We start from the raw sequence: 14965 nt of genomic DNA, 5'->3' as shown, positions 1-14965 counted from the left end.
TGATAAAGTGGACGAATTCCAAATTCAGATAAATTAGGTAGCAGTAGGGGTATAAATAGCCGTAAACAAGATATCAAACTAAGGCCAAGACGCGGAAAAAAAGCACCAAAGGTAACACCAGATCCTCAAATCTCCTTCTCGGAGCCCTGCTTATCCTTTTCCCCATGCACCTCCGTCGGCGTCGCAACCCCAGAAGGCGTAGTCGTATCGTCAGCCCCAGCTCTCGTACCGCGGTAAATCTTGGGCTTCTTCCCGACAAGATCAAGGGACATCATCCGCACAACACGAACAATACTCGCCCGTCCCTCGTATAGCGGGAACACCACGACACCAAACAAGGTAAAGAACAACCAAATAATCCCAACAACAACCCAACCCGTGAAGAACTTCCTGCTAAACACATACGATGTCCCATACATAGGGATCGGCCAGAGGATAAGGAGGGCAAATGCCATAAAGACTGTCAGCGTGCGGGCGTAGAGAGCGGAGCGGTTGAGCAGACGCGTTTCTTCTTCGCTCTCGGCTTGGGTGGGTCCTGCCTCGCCTGGAACTAGTTCGAGGTCGATGTGGGCGGCGGCAGCGACTTCTGTGTCGTCGACTTTGCGGATTGCGCGCATGGATTCATAGTCGTAATTTTGTGGGCCGAAGGCGTATGTGAGGATGGGGACGAAGACTAATGGGCTGAGAAGGGCGGCGACGTTACCAGCTAGCATGGGGTAACTGGAGGGGTTTGTTAGTTTGGATTTGTAGTAAGGATGTTGGGAGGGAAATGCTTACTTGGCGCCGGTGGTGTCGACGGTTAGGACTCCGTATTGTTTCTTTGCGGTCACTAGCCAGGCAATGAGGGAGACTGCCAGGCCGAGGGGTGGTGATAAGGCGGCTGCGATGCGGTTCTGGCCCTTCCAGAGAAGGGTCATGGCGCCGGGGAAGACGGCGGAAGAGATGATCACGCCCATTAGCAGATAAAGATATCCCATACCGATGCCGGCGTAGTAGAGACCAGTTGCAAAAGCCGCCATGATGATTGAATAGACGATGCAGGACATGTGCGAAATCCAGACGAGTCTCTTACCCTTGGCGCTGGGATCAATGTAGGCCGCATAGATATCGTAGGTGAAGATCGAAGAGACGGCGATCAGCTGCGCCGAGAACGCGGATGTCACAGCCATGAAGATCATCAGTGTTGTGGCGACGGCACCGCTATAGCCGAGCAGCTTGACAGCTGCGAAGGGGAGCACTAGCCCAGCAGACACGTCGTTGGAGCTCAGACGCTGGGAGCCCTCTAGTGCCAGTGCGGAGAGGCCCATTGTGGTTGCGCATAGCCAGGGAATTGCGAACCAGCAAAGGCCGCCAATCACGTATCCGGGAAATGCATGGACGGGGCTGGCGGCGATAGCTTTGTTGTAGTAACCGTTGTCCAAGAAGACTGTGCCGAAGTTTCCAACTAAGTTGATGATCCAGAAAATACCACCCTCCTTAGAGCGCATGGTTAGATAGCTGCCGTCCGCGTTACCTTCAACGGGGTAACGCTGGGAGGCTGCAACTAGTGCATCATACACCTTTGATGGAGATCCTAGCTGGGCATTTGTGGCATAGGCGGAGAAGGCGAAGAGTAAGATGACGACCAGGATTACCACAGTATGCAAGTAGTCCGTGATAAAAGTGGCCTTGATACCACCGAAGAGGGTGTATAGTACCACGCCAATCGGGAGCAGGAAGCAAGCTGCCGCAGTGGGTACTCCAGTCAAGGATGTCATCACGGCCGATCCACCGGTGAGCAGCATTGCAGTAACCAGGACGTTGGTCATCAAGCAAAAGACTATAAACACGATATGTACAAGGGTTCCATAGCGAGCGCGGATGACTTCCAAGAAAGTGTGTGCATTCGGCGCACGGCGTTTCAGCTCGATAGCTAGTGTTGCGAACAGGAGAATCTGAACAGTGGCGCCTATTGATACCCAACATGTTAGATATAGGGTTTTTCGGGTCATGCCCATACGAGAACTAACCTGATGCGTAGAAGAATGGCCCAGAGACACCGTATTTGTATGCGACTGCAGACGACTGGAGAAGGGTTGCAGCCCATGTCCAACTACTGACAACGGCGGCAGCAACCAGTCCTGATTTGACGGATCGACCTGCAGTTGAGAACATCTCGGAGGTTTGGACTTCATTCTGATAGCTGTATAGAGATATTTTTGTCAGTTTATGTGACTGATATAGACTGAGACATAGAGACGCACCGTTTCAAAGCCCAAGTGATAAAGATCATCAGCAGGGCAAAGGCAAAGCCTAGTCCCAGGATGATCCCATATCCAAAGCTCTGGGACAAAGGCGCCGTGAAAATAACCCCGTCGGACGGCATATCGTAGACGTGAAGAAGGACTCCACAGGGTTTATAGCCGGCAACAAAGGAAGAAATGTGAAAGACGTTGGCGATGTACCTCGAATTAGGGATCAGCGACTAATGCTCCAATCGATATGGAGCGTACGCCTTATATAGCTTGACATGGAAGTATGTATCAAGCTCCCGGCAGGTGACAATCTCATATAGGACCAAGACGTACAGCATCAAAAGCATGGAGTGGACCCCAGCTCCGAATTCGCACTTAAAACACAGGACGATCCTTCCAAGATTGATATGAGCTTAGATAGGGTTGCTGCATGTTGATTGCAGATAAGAGCATGCTCTCGTAATGCCATGGCGCGCAAGGCAGGGATACCGTCAGGATCCGCTATAATTAGAGAAGGTCCTGTGGGAGCACTGTCAAAAGTCACTTCGATGTGAAAAGAAGGTTTCGACTAGGAGTATACATGATGTCGGTCATTGGTTGGTGCTGGCTTGTTATCAGTTACCCTTCACCTGGCCCAGGTACTTGTGGTTGGGTAGTTGTGATTGGCTGGAGGATCTGCAAGATAAGAATTTACGAGTCGGCAAACTCGCGCCGAGCAAACGTTTGAAATTTAGCCAGTGAGACTAAGGATGTTAAAAGATTTGCCTATACGGGGATATCGGGTTGCCCCGGCTCCAACGAGGCTCTACTTAGGGGTTGATCAAGAAATGTGCTTGGCAATTTTTACTCATTCTCATTATTTTCCGAGATCCACTATCTCCCCATACTTTATTCTACTAAACATATTACTCGAGATGGATCATCTTTAGGTTTTCGCTTGAGCTAAGCGTGGGATTAAGTTCGTTATCATATTCATGATACTTCCGATTTCGGGGGCTGCTCATTCTCGTCTAGACGGTGTTACCAAGTCATAGACTTATTAAATGAAATGCTTTATCTGATTGAACTGTGGAGATGGAAAAAATATACACGTTTGTCTTTTTTGAAATATTACTTTTTCTTTTCACACCCTGGACGCTTGGTATATAGGGTGTGAGGCTATCCATGTATTTAATATATATCTAAAGAATTATAAGTGTAAGAAAATTAACTAGTAGAAAGCTAGTTATATATATTTTACTTCATAGTGCGAGGTATATCCAACCCATGGTCGACGAAAAAAACCACTATATATGAAGAAAGTGGGGACCACGTTCTTACTCCACTGGATTGTAGCTTAACTCGAGATCAATACTACCGACGTAGGTATACATCATCACCACCATAGCTTACAATTCGCTGTTATATTCCAGATGGATGAATCCTATATAGGTCATAATTCCCGGATTTTGCATAACGAACATAATAACCCCAGCAACTTCTCCTAACTTAAGCAGGCGAAACTAGTTCATCGTGATACTGTAAAGTACGAGCAATGAAGCTAAAACCTTCACGTACTTTGCGATAAGTCTTAACATCGTGTCATAAGCATCTTCCTCTAAGTCTCCCTTTTAATAGATGCTGTTCGTTATATGCCGCAGAGAAATGATTTCAGACTGATAATACGAGCCTGGAAAAACTTATCTTAGCAAGATGTTTAGCAATGTGCTATATAACCGAAGCCCCGACGGTTTATCTCGTGGGCAGTACTTCGAATGACCGTAAAGCATCGATCAAGCTCACTCTCATGACTTCCTACTTCTCTGAATTCATGATCTTAACCTTCCTGGGATTATACTATGGAAGGCTTTAAATTTGCTCTCACGGAGGTTTCCCTCTCTAAGGAGGCTGCAATAAAAGTACACTCTGTTTGTAGAAAACACAGTTCGCTTTCCTCTATATCACTAAGCGCTTCTATTCATAGGCGATATTTGCCAGAAACCTTGAAATATATTTCAGGAGACTCCATGTTGGATTATTCGGTGGCAAAGGCCACCACAAAACAGGTTATTGAAGAAAGCCGAAAATAGCATATAGTAGCTGATAACTTCAAGATTACTCAGGTAGCTCAAATCTGGAACAATTTTTGGTCCGAGCAAAAGTACAAAATGGAACACATCATGTCCGGAAGCTTGCTGTTCGCTTTCCAACACATCATAACTTTAATTCTCTGTGCTTGCTTAGGATTTTTATGCGGGGCGGGTTTGCAGTACTTGTGTGTGGATTGATTTTCATGATTTTATCAACATGCCCACTTAGCATGGAACATAGTGATCAAGGTTGAAAGGTTTACTATTGCAAGGAACAGCAAGCTCAATTCACTTTATTATCATACCTACCAAGTTGGCTCCCAGGAGCAATTGTTTGGCCACAACTCTGCGTCAATGGTGAACGTCAAGGTCATCCCGTGTTACGAAATAGATACTATAGCTATTTACCCTATCGTTTTGGATGAACCTTGTTGACCATAAGCGATCAATCATTATCCGGTATTGTTGTTCCGAAAGGAAAGTGAACCCAATTTGGTATAGGCTTAAAGCTGCACTTGAGGCCTAAGAACCATACCTCAAATAGACTAGGGGTTGAGTATTACCAGCCAATATAAGGGGACAGTTGTCGAAGGAGCCTGAGCGCCCTCATAAAGCGGCGGCACCCCGATCGGGTAATTCGCGACGGCCTAAAATCCGGTACATACTGGCACATATAGTACACGGTGGTTTAACGACGAGGGAATGGTGGCTTGGGTCTTCTCTCATGGAAACAACATAGAGGCTTCAATTGAGTGTATGCTCGAGCCCTATGCAAAGTACAAGGGAACAAAGAGGTTGTTATAGGTACATTGCCTCCGGAATTGAACGAAGAGAGCATATTCGCCATACCATACCCTACAAAGCACCGTTGGGTTAAACCTAACAGAAGCTTGATAGTCTACAAAGTTACAAGAAAAGCAAATTCAATGCCAGGAACAGATTCAATCAAGTCTTTATATTGTACAGACAAACGTCCGGATAGAACAAACACATGTTTCAGTCCAAGCTGCCATAGCCACAGCACATTCCAGCGCATGATATCGCCAAGAAACAACCCAATGGACACAACACAGACAAGTCAAGACAGAGACACGAATAGACTAGTTCTATCCATAATGACCTATACAGCAGATAGGTCGTTGAGTAACTCTCTTTTGCAACGCAAATGAAAACACTACACACATCAAAATGAAAACGGAAACAGAAACGGAATCACGCCAGTTATTTTGGAATGGTTGATTTGGTTCCAGCCACCAACGAGAAATGGCCCAAGGGTCACGGGGTATAGGAGGGGGTAAGTGAGGTGGTATGAGGAGAGAAAGATTCGAGGTCGGGGGAGCGCGCAGTCAACGCCCGAGATAGATAGTAGGCATTTCACAGGATATCAACTGCGCAATTGAAGCTGATCAAATGTTTAAGCGGAGAACTTGCGGGTGATCTTGGCGATGACTAGAAATAAGAAATTAGCAACGAATTCAGCAACTCCATATCATCTCCAGGAGTTCTTACCGTGCAGACCAACAACGGAGAAAATGAATCCCAGACTCAGGACCAGGACAACAACGGGGTCAACGCGCAGACCGGGGCTCTCGTCGGTGTAGAGCTTGAGCATGGTTCCGGACGAGCCACCGGCGCCGGCAGAGCGGGTGGAGCTGGGACGGGCATTGCGCAGGGTCTCCTTGTGGTCGGCAGCGGCACGACGGCGCATGGCAGCACGAGGACCGCCAGGAGTCGAGGGGGAGGAGGGACGGCCGACGGAGTTGCCGGTGGCTGCGACGGCACCGGACTTTGAGTCAGGGCCGGACTCGGCACCTGAGGTGAGGGGAGATGCTGGGCGAGGGGAGGCCTGGTGTTGCATTGTGTTAGTTTTGGGATTGAAAATTGGATAGACGGTTCGCAATGGGTTGTTGGGTTGGTGGATGGGGGCAAGCTGGCTTGATCGTCGGATCGGTGGTTGATTAGGTTCGAGTCCGGGGAGATGGACTTACCATTGTGATTAATGTGTGGAAGAGTGTAAAAGGGAGAAAAGAAAGGTATTAAAAGAAAGATGGAATTGCAATTCAAGGAGAAAGGAAAGGAGGAGCTTGAGAGGGTCTGAAAGGGAGGTTTGCGGAGTTGAGGCCACGATCGCGGTTTCTTGGGTAATACCGTATTTGATCTGTCAACCCCCGGCGGTTGGGGGCAAATTTGGTGACACTTACCAGTATTTACAGTACATAAAGATCCACCAATCAAAATGACTCGGCGCTTATTACTGCAATAGCACTCATCTACGAGATTAGCGAATGCATGTAATTTGACTTCAATATAAGTCTAGAAGTCACGATCCTTGACATTTTAGATATGGTAGTGAATATGTAATCCTCATTTTTCAACCAACACCATCTTTACAAAGTATGACACTGTATGATATTCTGATATCAATTCTATTAATATAGCAGCTACTACACCATCCACGTGTCTAGTCCATTGAATTAATAAGAAAGACTAGCTCGCATTCATCGGAAAAAGCATTAATGGCTGTCGTAAGACATGGAGAACACCTCCGGGAATCAAATCATCCAGATAACGCCGTCGGTGCACTCGTGCAGGGGGTATGGGGGTATGGGGTATGGATATGAACATGTAAGGGAAATCAAGGAAAGTTAAATCACAGGAATTTTTGGACAGCTCAGAGCCAGGAAAAATGGGAGATGGGTAGAGCAGATTCGACAGCGATGAGGTATCATGCTGAGCCGAAAGCCCAGAAGCAAGAAAGCAAATGCACAAAGAGATCAGGCTAAAGTTCAAGGTGTCCACACAGACACGAAGTTCACAGATTAAGAAAGATACGGCGGTCCAAAATTTAACGCCCCGGGAAAGTACTTATAGAAACAACACCCTTTTTCGCACCGGATGATCAATCGATCATCATTCGTGATGGTACTTGGGTAAGGTTCGAAGAGAGCTCGGTCGTCTTTTCCGCTTCCTTGTTCTTCTTCTTGTTGATGTGGGGCTTCAAACCGCGGTTGAAGTTGTGGGCGCACAAGCAGGCGTTGATGATAGTGATCACAATCAAAATAATGGTGATGACGGCGAAGAAGGTCATCGACGGTCGAGCGGGCAGGTACTTGAAGTAAGTTGCCAGGGACCACATTCGGAACAGCTTGAAGCAGAAATATGCCATCGCGGCGAATAAGAGAAGCTGGTAAGATCGTTAGGAGCTGAATCGACATTGCTGGTGTTGCTGACTTACAATGATGACGATCATGCCAACCATGGTCTCTCGTCGCACAAACCAGGCGCCACAGATCAGAATGAGAATCGTCACAGGGATGGCAGCCACCGTAAGCGCGAATTCAATGTCCATGCTGGTCGAGGAGACCAAGACGAGGAACTGGACAGTAAAGCCCAAGAAGAAAAAGAAATCGAATTTCAAGAGAGCGATATAAATCTGATGCGCGACCAGTTAGTGTTGTTTATGGGGAGGTCGAACGAAGTACAAACCTGGTAGGTGAGGTAGCGACGCTTCATTCGCAGATCAGCACTGATATGCTTGTAGATGGTCCACGCAAACTCGTCGTAGAGCTTATAGGCGACAAACGTCATCAATAATGTTCCCAATGCCACAATGCATGGAATAATGATTAGGAACGGCTCGGACTGAGCCCAGACAACCGGACTGATCATGTTCATCAAGGCCAAGGTGGTGACCGCCTCTCGGATCTGTTTCACTTGAACAGCGCCGTAAATCAGAAGGCCAACATTGCAGATACACAATCCGATGATCTGAATTGTATTCTTCATGCGCAGGGCATCGTATACTAGCACAAGCTCGTAGAGGAAACCAAAACCATAGAGGGCGAGGAAAGTAGGGATAGTTTTCGAAGCGGGACTGTTGTTTGGGAGTTCTTGGATTTGGAAATTTGCGAAGATGTAACTAGATAAATGGCGACATTAATATTGATTTCCCGTGTTTCGCTAGGGATTTCATACCTCTCCAGGCCGAGTGTTACGATTGTTTGGACGAGTGTGACGATCGCAAAGGACCACGTCCAATGTGTATTTGGGAGATACATTCTGGGGTTATGGGTCGCAGGAGTGACGTTGGCGTATCCCTCTCTTGCGCGGAAGCCACCTCCTGGTCGTCGAAAGGCGGGATCAAAAGACCCCCCTAAAAGAGAAGCACGCGACCCGTGTGAAGGAATCTTGCCGAGTGGCTCCGTGGTGGAGCTCAGGTCGGCAGGGTGGTGAGGGAAAGACACGGTGACGGTGTGACCACCTGACGGTGGCTTTTCACTTTATGAGGGCCGGTGGGAAATAGGCCCGACACGGGGAGAAAGGGCAGATTGCAACACCCGGAGGCTCGTGTGTTTCTGTGGCTTGGCAATTTAGTTGGCAAGTTAGGATTCGTCAGGAGATGCAGGCAAGCCTCAACAGGGGCATTCGGCCGTCAGGCAGACTGCTCGAAGCAGAGGTGAATTAAAGATAGACGATTTCTCTTCTACTTCGTATGTTTGTAGTTTGTTGTTTGTTGTTTTTTTTAATCCCGCGGAGTTCCGAATCATCGGGCGGGGGAGTAGACGAAATGTGTTGGCAGCGATCGTATAATACAATGCAACCCTCGGGGGAGAAAAAAAAAAAAAAGGGGAGTAAGGAACGAGTGACAGGAGTTGAAGAAGGGAAAAAGAAGGCCAGGATTCGAGACGGGAGGAAAGTAGGGGTCTGGGGTTCAGAGTTGTCCACATACCATGGGGCGGGTCACACACACGCAGTATGCAGGGCTCCTACGATGGACTAGAGTCGCTCCGTAACGGTACGGAGTACTCCCGTACATGTACAAATTGGAACTGCTTACTACGATTCTAGACGCACTATAGAGACCCTAAACTGTCTCTCCAGCGACACAGCCGAGCTATTTTTTGCATTTCAACGCCTTTTTTCTCCTGAATCGGTGGGGTGGACCCATCGACATGCGACAGGTACCAAACTTAGTCGAGCCTAGACTCTTTTTTTTTTCTCTATGTATTTTACCTACATTTGTATGTAGGTGAACTGTACGGAATACTCGACTATTGTAAGTAAATATATACTCTTCTAGTTCGTTGAAGAGACTACATCCATGGGTGTATGTAGTTCTCGAGTCCCGTGGTTGCGCCCGGGGTTTCAACCAGATGCCCATGGCTTACTTAACCATATCAGTAACTACCTAACTAGTTAGTCCTAACTAGGTAAATGTCAACTTAACTTGTAACACCTGTTAATTAGTCTAAGCCACAATGAATCCCATCCCCGGAAAGAAAGCAATGTGGAGGTAAGGCTGTGACACAGAAGCTGCAATGCAATGTGGCTGAAGGTGGCTGAGACGTTTGAATGGCCCCTGAGGGTCATCCTTGGTTCATGTTTACACTACCTCGGTACTGAAATATAATTCCATGCTCTTATTTTCATGTCCAACCCTCTACGGGTGTATCTCTTTGTCGCCTCTTCACTCTCCTAAAACTACAAAATCCAGGTGCGTTTATGTCATTGGATCTCTGAAAACCGGCATTCACCGGTATCAGCCCTAATGCGCAAATGACACCTTGCGCCGATCAGATCCACACCCATCCTATTACTATTACATTCGGCCCAAGTCCATTCAAAATAATACATACCCAGATTGAGAGCAGAGGACTTGTGTAAAGTCCAAAAACTCTTGCCAAACCCAGTCGAGTTATTGAGACCAGTCCATGTTGATAACCATGGTCGCATGATTATCTCTGATACATGTTCCAGAACTAGCCGATAGCATACATAAACTGGTTGGCCCCAGTCATCCAGTGCTGGATCCGATCAATAGAAAGTTCCTCCATAGGTTCACCCTTCCAGTTCACTAGTTATTAAGCACCCAAGCCAATGTCTCATATATATATATATATGTTGTGCGTTGAGATCTAGCTCGCGCGGTTAGACGACCAACGAGCCAGTGGCTCATTCAGCCGGCGTCGGATATCTCGGCAAAGATAAGCTCGATAATGAAATTTATGAATGTCGGATTGATCTTGTTTCTATCTCTAATGTCTTGTAGGCCAAGGATTCTAAGAATGATGGAGAATATCCAACTCGCGAGTTGATCGTGCCTCTCTAGGACAGCAACCCGTTTGTAATACGATGTCTCAGGATAGCTAATAAAACCGCCAATAGCTACACCAATACCAAGAAACCTAATTTAGGGGGCTGTCCACTCTTATAAAGTCGGCTCATGACTGGCCTACAGTCGCATGTACAATACAATACCAAAAGCACCTCCGAAAGCCAAGACTAGCTATGGCATAAGGACCAGCATGGAAGCTCGTACCTCATATCGTAGATAATAGTTCGAGACAATGCCCAGGGTTCCCCAGCAAAGGCGTTCAACGATGATAATATATATTGATGGTATTAAAGTAAAAAGGAATATTATTGCACTATCGATTGTCTACTATATTACCATTACTCATGCAGCTTTTAATGACTAACCCGAAATATATCCAAACTGTTTGCTTTGATCTTGGCTTCGGCTGGGGGAATTTTGTGCCCGAGAGCTTGTGTGGTAACACGCATGGTATGTGCAGTGGACGAATCTTTGAGCGGAGTTGCAGACATGCAACATTAAAAGTGATCGGCGGTGCCTGAATAATTTTATTTCTTTCAACAGATTATTGTATATCAATTGATTCGAGCCTTTTAACGAAATTATAAAAAAATAGTACTAAATATGCAAAAAAGACAAAAAAATAGTTTCCCTGGGAATCGAACCCAGAACCTTTCCGGAACATATGCTAATCGCATTTGTTAACGGAAAATCATAACCGCTAGACCAGGAAACTGTTGGATGAACGCTCGGTCGCATAAGTGGCTGTTAAGTCAGTTCCCTGCCTATGGGCACGAAACTAACCATATCCCTGCAACGCGCCTTGGATTAACGCCACACAGGATTGGTACCGGAGTAACTAGCAGGCATTCATCAAAGACAACGATTTCATCGAGAACCCTGTTATCTCCTCATATTTCCCTTTTTGGTTTAAAGGGTCAATGTTATCGCAACCAGTCCGCGGGCTGTTCGTCTTTCCCCGCACTCCGATATGATATCGGCAAATCTCCAAGTCTATGTCCATTATCTAATGGGAACTGGAGATTCCAGATGGTATAAATAAGCGTAGGGTGCATGTTCACCATTATCAGCAACCTTCTATTATTCTGAAGCTGTCTGAGGCGACAACATGCTGTCTCTGTGGATCGGTGCTATCCTCCTTTGTGGATATATTGTCGTCCATGGACTCCTCTCGCCCTTGTCTACAATTCCGGGTCCGTGGTATACTCGATTTACAAGTTTGTGGATCAAGTATCAGGAGTTTACCGCAAACCGACGAGAATCAGTCCACCACTTGCACAAGATCTACGGTCCTGTCGTGCGGCTGAGCCCCAATGAAGTATCGTTTACCAGCCTGGATGCGATTAAAGAGATTTATGCTTCGGGGGGCAGTGGGTATGATAAGACCGAGTACTATGACCTTTTCAGGCAGTTCAAGATCAAGTAAGCCTTTGCACCAGAGAAATAGCTAGCAGAAGCTAACACAACACTCAGGACAATGTTTTCTACTTTATTGAAAGACGAGGTACTTACTCCCAACATAAAGTAAATATCCAGGTGCTAATAGCCACCAGCATAGCAAAAGAAAACGTATACTTGCCGACAGATATGCCATGACTAATATCATGAAAGAAAAGCCCATGGCCGTTATCCACGAACGGGCTATGGCGTTTATATCTAAGTGTGTCGAGGCTGGCCAGAAAAGTGTGGATGTATACGTGAGTTGCCAAAAACCTCACAGTATCCAACATAGGAAATGCTAATCCTCTCAGTCTTTACTTCACTGCTATGCCCTGGACTGTGTTACCCATTTCATGTTCAGTCCTGGCGGCCTCAGATCTCTCAACATAGCCAAAGACTTCGATATCATGCACGAACTAACCTACCACCAAAGTCTCCAGAGTACGCATTGCCCGATTTCTATACTCTAGCGACAAATACTAAAGCAAAACAGAAAACCTCCTGGAATACTACCTCCCTTCATTGGCACCCTATTTCCCAAAATACCTCCACGCCCGCAGCGCCCCAAAAGCAAACCAATACGTCATAGACATGGCCTCCCAAATCAACCTCGACGGCCACTCCCTAATGGAAAAGCTCAAGCGCAAAGAATCAAGCCTGGAACTAATGCAAGCCGCCGCAGAATGCAAAGACCACATGGCCGCCGGCATCGACACAACAGGCGATGGTCTGTGTTTCTTAATGTGGGAGCTCTCACAGCCTCAGAACCTCTGTTTCCAGCAACGTCTTTACAAAGAGCTCACCGCTGCACCGGCCAATGCACCCTTGGATAGCTACGTATATCTCGACGCTGTCATTAAAGAGGCGCTGCGGTGTGCGCCACCTATTCCGATGTCGTTGCCTCGCTATGTACCTGCTGGTGGGAGGGAGATTGATGGGTATGTCGTTCCGGAGCATACTATTGTTAGCTGTCAGCCTTATTCGGTGCATCGGATCAATAAGAGTGTCTTCCCTGAGCCTGATCGGTTCAATCCTGAGCGATGGCTTGTTGAGGAGGGGGCTACTGAGCGGAATAGGCTTTTCTTTTCCTTTGCTACGGGTGGGAGGGGGTGTACTGGGAAAAAGTGAGTTGGTTTCTTTCTTCTATTTACTGGCTAATTGCTGATACTGTCTAGTCTTGCGCTTGTTGAGATGAAGATGCTGCTTCGGGAAGTATATTCTCGTTATCGGACGGTGGTGGCTTCGGATATGACTGCTTCGATGAAGCTGGATGATCAGATTATCTCTTCGAGGCCCGAGGGGCAGAGCTGTAAGCTAGTCTTTGCGGCTGTAGAGTGATATTGGATGTCCTAGTTTCTATCCAAAATTGCCATAAATTCACCGAATCAAATGTGATAATCAGATTTTGATAGTAACTCTCGATAGAATAATAACGAATGATACCTAAAGGATGAGGCGAATGCGGGAATCTCCAATGCGGGGGAGGGGAAGATAAGACCTTTCTCTTCAACATTCCCAATTCGGTCAACACTCACATCTATCTAAAAACATCTATCTAAAACAGCACAACCTATCATCTAATCTGATCCAAACACATATCCAAAGACCATCCAGCTCTCACACCAAAATCCAACATGGCCATCAAACCCGACCAATCCAACTGTCGCTTCTCCAAGCGAATCTCATTCCGATGGATCTCAGGGCCAGCTGGGGAAACAACCGATACAATCGTGATGTCCGTGAAGGACTGGTACGTTGATCTGCGGATAGAAACGGAAACAGGCAAGATAGACTGGGCGATTGCCGGACAGAGGATCGTGGAAAGTCAGGAGCCTTGTAAGTGACCTATATCTGAAGGATATATTGTATTCAGCGAAACCAATATGGAAGACCCTCTAACCAACTCAATAGTGCGAGTGACCTTCTCCCATGAGCTCGACTCCCATAATGCATTTGAAACCATCGATTGTGGAACTTTCGTCCCCTTGCCAAACGGCGATGATCTCGAGATGGGGTCCATGCCTCGTCATGATCTTCCCGGCGCACCTGACAAGGAGTACGAGGAGGTATGGCGGGAGTTGCCATTCAGAAAGGGCCCCGAGGGGCCTGACAAAGGTCTTTCGTGGGTGCTGGAGTCGGATGATGGAGATCTCGACAGTGGGGAAGGAGAGGTGACGGTCACAAAGACTTTTATCGGTCGCATCTGGGGAACGTATCTAGCACTGAGCCAGGAGCAGACTCATACGCGACAGAAGACGCCATCTGGGGATTTGGTTGTTAAGAAGTCCGGTGCGGATGTTAGTGCCAGAAGGGAAGAATGGAGTTCGGGGTGGAGTGAGAAGTATTTGGTTGGGGAAGCTGCGGGTTCTTTGCCTTCTATGATGGTTGGGTTTGATGGAGAGGGAGAGGGATCTTGGAAGATACCCGGGGAGAAGGTGGAGGTTCAAGGGAAGAAGTATATCGTTCGGGCTTTCGAGCAAATCTAGAGGATGAGGGCTTTTTCGGTTATAAACTGCCATTGGATGGTTGCCATTAAATCTGAAAAAAAGTTATGAAGTCAAGTCACTCTTCCGAGGTATATATCCAGCCCAGACAATCACTCCGGGGTGAGTCAAGTAGCTTTAGCGCAGAATGACCAAATATTACTTATCACTCATATAGGAACTAATTTAGACAGGCCTGTCAATGCACAATTAATCTACCCAGCCAGTATATCCCGTCAGCGTTTGGACAGAGACACTGAGCAGAGCGTTCTGGGAGGCCGAAACCGAGAGTGTATGCCAGACTCAGCCACGAATTGTCCCGAACCAGCTTGGACAGTACAAAAAAAACGCCCTGCATCCAAGCTGACATAGAATAAACAGCACATCCAAACATAGTAGCATAGCTAGTTATAACCCAACTAACAACCTCGCTGCCCTATACCCCTCCCAAACGGGACAAGCGCATAGATGACTCATCCCACGTGACAGCAATATAAAACCCGCAAATCCACCCTCACCCGCCAAATTTCCCTTCTTCAAGCGCCATCCCCACCAATGCTGCGTTTCTTTGCTACACACGGCGAGCTCCCCAGCCCGTCCTCGCAGCTCTGGGTTCTGCCCAGA

General features: G+C 47.1%; 5 protein-coding genes across 5 annotated transcripts; 2 read left to right on the top strand and 3 right to left on the bottom strand.

The window, feature by feature from the left end:
- Nucleotides 1–125: 125 nt before the first annotated feature.
- Nucleotides 126–2365, bottom strand: N7447_006315 (sodium:solute symporter family protein; the record flags this gene model as incomplete). The annotated part of the gene is made up of 4 exons (XM_057230577.1): nucleotides 126–720; nucleotides 778–1948; nucleotides 2010–2182; nucleotides 2244–2365. The coding sequence occupies 4 exons, from the start codon at nucleotides 2363–2365 to the stop codon at nucleotides 126–128; spliced, it is 2061 nt and encodes a 686-aa protein (XP_057085667.1).
- A 3352-nt stretch (nucleotides 2366–5717) lies between these two features.
- Nucleotides 5718–6161, bottom strand: N7447_006314 (SEC61-beta family protein; the record flags this gene model as incomplete). Its single annotated transcript, XM_057230576.1, has 2 exons — nucleotides 5718–5752; nucleotides 5813–6161. The coding sequence occupies 2 exons, from the start codon at nucleotides 6159–6161 to the stop codon at nucleotides 5718–5720; spliced, it is 384 nt and encodes a 127-aa protein (XP_057085666.1).
- A 1041-nt stretch (nucleotides 6162–7202) lies between these two features.
- On the bottom strand, nucleotides 7203–8580 carry N7447_006313 (uncharacterized protein; the record flags this gene model as incomplete). The annotated part of the gene is made up of 4 exons (XM_057230575.1): nucleotides 7203–7487; nucleotides 7539–7736; nucleotides 7790–8222; nucleotides 8279–8580. Coding segments are annotated over 4 exons (1218 nt in total), but the record flags the coding sequence as incomplete, so codon positions are not given.
- A 3869-nt stretch (nucleotides 8581–12449) lies between these two features.
- N7447_006312 (Cytochrome P450) lies at nucleotides 12450–13196 on the top strand (the record flags this gene model as incomplete). The annotated part of the gene is made up of 2 exons (XM_057230574.1): nucleotides 12450–12982; nucleotides 13034–13196. 2 exons carry the CDS (start codon nucleotides 12450–12452, stop codon nucleotides 13194–13196), a joined length of 696 nt encoding a protein of 231 aa, XP_057085664.1.
- A 296-nt stretch (nucleotides 13197–13492) lies between these two features.
- On the top strand, nucleotides 13493–14344 carry N7447_006311 (uncharacterized protein; the record flags this gene model as incomplete). The annotated part of the gene is made up of 2 exons (XM_057230573.1): nucleotides 13493–13694; nucleotides 13770–14344. The coding sequence occupies 2 exons, from the start codon at nucleotides 13493–13495 to the stop codon at nucleotides 14342–14344; spliced, it is 777 nt and encodes a 258-aa protein (XP_057085663.1).
- Nucleotides 14345–14965: the final 621 nt, after the last annotated feature.

The sequence above is a fragment of the Penicillium robsamsonii genome, assembly GCF_028829455.1.
Source record: "Penicillium robsamsonii strain IBT 29466 chromosome Unknown utg000003l_segment0_segment0, whole genome shotgun sequence".
NCBI lineage: Eukaryota > Fungi > Ascomycota > Eurotiomycetes > Eurotiales > Aspergillaceae > Penicillium > Penicillium robsamsonii.
The sequence above is the reverse complement of the archived record's forward strand: the minus strand, read 5'-3'. Positions and strand labels throughout refer to the sequence as shown.